General features: G+C 42.9%; 1 protein-coding gene across 3 annotated transcripts in view; it reads right to left on the bottom strand.

The window, feature by feature from the left end:
* The window catches only part of PDZD2 (PDZ domain containing 2), a 207,979-nt gene that overhangs the window by 46,901 nt on the left and 158,868 nt on the right, over window positions 1-2,210 (bottom strand). For all 3 annotated transcript variants that reach the window (XM_012721834.1, XM_012721832.1, XM_012721833.1), the window contains exon 6: window positions 589-700. In XM_012721834.1, coding sequence (XP_012577288.1) covers window positions 589-700 — 112 coding nt within the window. The remainder of the gene's footprint in view (window positions 1-588; window positions 701-2,210) is intronic.

Below are 2,210 nucleotides of genomic sequence, written 5' to 3'. Positions count from 1 at the left end.
CCACAAAATAGAATTTTTAGTATATATATTTTATATGTAAAGGAAAGCGCCCATCAGAACAAACACACCTAGGACACGTGGCCATCCTAATAGGTCCCTGCACACAGCCTCGGCTCTTGGCACTGACCTCAGCCTCGGGGCCAGGGCCAGACACTAGGACAACATTCCTAGGAAAGCGAGAATCCATTTGTTCCAAAAACCAGCAACTCCGCCCCATTCTCCCCGAGTAGCTGAGCTGCAGATCTGATATTGAATATGTTGCTCTTTGCCCAGGTTCTGGTAAACTAAGGTTGTGAAAGGGTTGCCTGAAGATCTATTAAAGTAAATGAGCCAAATACACACAGAATTTAACTTGAAGCAGAAATGGAGATGTTGACCTTCACTTCATTATGACTCTAATAAAAACTGTCACGGGAGCAGCCAGACTGGGTGCGTGTGTGATGCCCAGGGCATGCGCCCACGAACGGAGAAGCAACTTTGAGGTTTTAATAAAAAAAGAACTGATCCTTTTGATAATCATACCTTCCCACTCCTAAGGCTGGAAGCTCATTTCCAGGCAGGGTGCATCAGGCAGAGACTTCTACTTACCAGAGAGACGACTCTTGAGCTTCATTTTACTGCCACCCTGTTTGGGACTCTCCAAGTTCCCCTTGGATTCTTCAGGGCCACACAAATCTTGGGGCTCTTCTGTCCCAGGCATCTGAAATGCAGAGAGCACAAAGCTGATGGGAGGCACTCAGGCAAGCCCTTCCTGGGTCAGCAGTACATCTGTCACATGAGGAAAAGGTTCATGGGATCCAGCACAGCCCTTCAGATCACCTTGTGCTGGCGAATTCCTCCTGAGCATGCATCTTACAGCACAGCACAAAAAATCAGGAAAGGGCCTAAGAGTCACTGAGTTTCTTGAGGAAACTTCGTCAAAGTCACCCAGGAGGTCAGAAAGCCACAAACAAGAGCCCAGATCTCTTGACTTAAAGGGTCACAGCTCTTCTGTAAATGCAAGTTGCAACAGATATTTAACACTGGAAATTTAAACTCAATTCTAGGTTATTAAAATACAGCAAAATACTTTGTTTGCATATAGAAATGCAACTGATTTTTGTATATAGATTTTGTATTTGACATTTCCCTGTGTTTATTCATTATTTCTATTACTTTTTTGGTAGAGTCTTTGGTGCTCTAAGTATATTAACATGTCATCTGCAAATAGTGACAATTTCACTTCTTTTAAAATTTGGTCTCCTTTTATATCTTTTCCTTGCCTAACTGCTTTGGCTGGGATTCCTATGTATATAGCAGCACTGTCCACAATTGCCAAGTCATGGAGCCAACCTAAGTGTCCTTCAATGGTGAATGGGCAAAGAAATATAATGGACCATATACTCAATGGAATATTATGCAACAGTGAAAAGAGCAACTAATGGCTTTAGGGATAAAATGGATAGACCTTGACATGATTATGTTAAGTGAAGTAGGTCAGATAAAGTGAAAACCTACTTGAATGTACATGGTCCTCTTTGAAAAGCAGTGTGGTTTCTCAAAAGAAAAAGATGCATCTGCCACATGACCCAGCAATTCCACTCCTAGGCATCTACTAAAACATACAAAAACACTAATTCAAAAGGAAACTTATATTCCCATGTTTACTGCAACACTATTTATAACAGCCAAGGTATGGGAACTATCTAAGTGCCCAAAACCAGATGAGTAGATTAAGATGATGTGGTTTATACACAATGGAATACTACTCAGCGATAAAAAGAGATAAAGTAGGCCATTTGCAGCAACCTGGATAGAGAAGGAAAGAATTATGCTAAGTGAATAAGCCAGAAAGAGAAAGATAGATACCAGATGGTGTCTTTACAGGTGAAATATAAAAACACTAAGCAAAGGGTTAAAGATGAGCTTTAAAACTGACCATAGGTCTGTAGCTTTCGGAGGGGTGTGAAGAGGGGTGAGAGTGGGAGAAGGAGAGAGCACAGTGGACTTTGGTGGGGGCCTCTGGGGGCATCTGTGGTGGGAATGCTACTGTGCCTTCCCCCGGGGGAGTTCCTATACTGTCAAGTCACTGGCAAGGACACGGAACAATGGTCCTTCAATAACAATAAATAGAGAAAAAGTAAAATAAATCTGCCCAGGTCCTGAGTGTAACTGGAGGGCCAGGCAGTGCAGGAGGGAGCTGCTGGTTCACAGCAGAGACAGCAGCCCCC

The sequence above is a fragment of the Condylura cristata genome, unplaced genomic scaffold, assembly GCF_000260355.1.
Source record: "Condylura cristata isolate star-nosed mole 26May11 unplaced genomic scaffold, ConCri1.0 scaffold00007, whole genome shotgun sequence".
Lineage (NCBI taxonomy): Eukaryota > Metazoa > Chordata > Mammalia > Eulipotyphla > Talpidae > Condylura > Condylura cristata.
The sequence above is the reverse complement of the archived record's forward strand: the minus strand, read 5'-3'. Positions and strand labels throughout refer to the sequence as shown.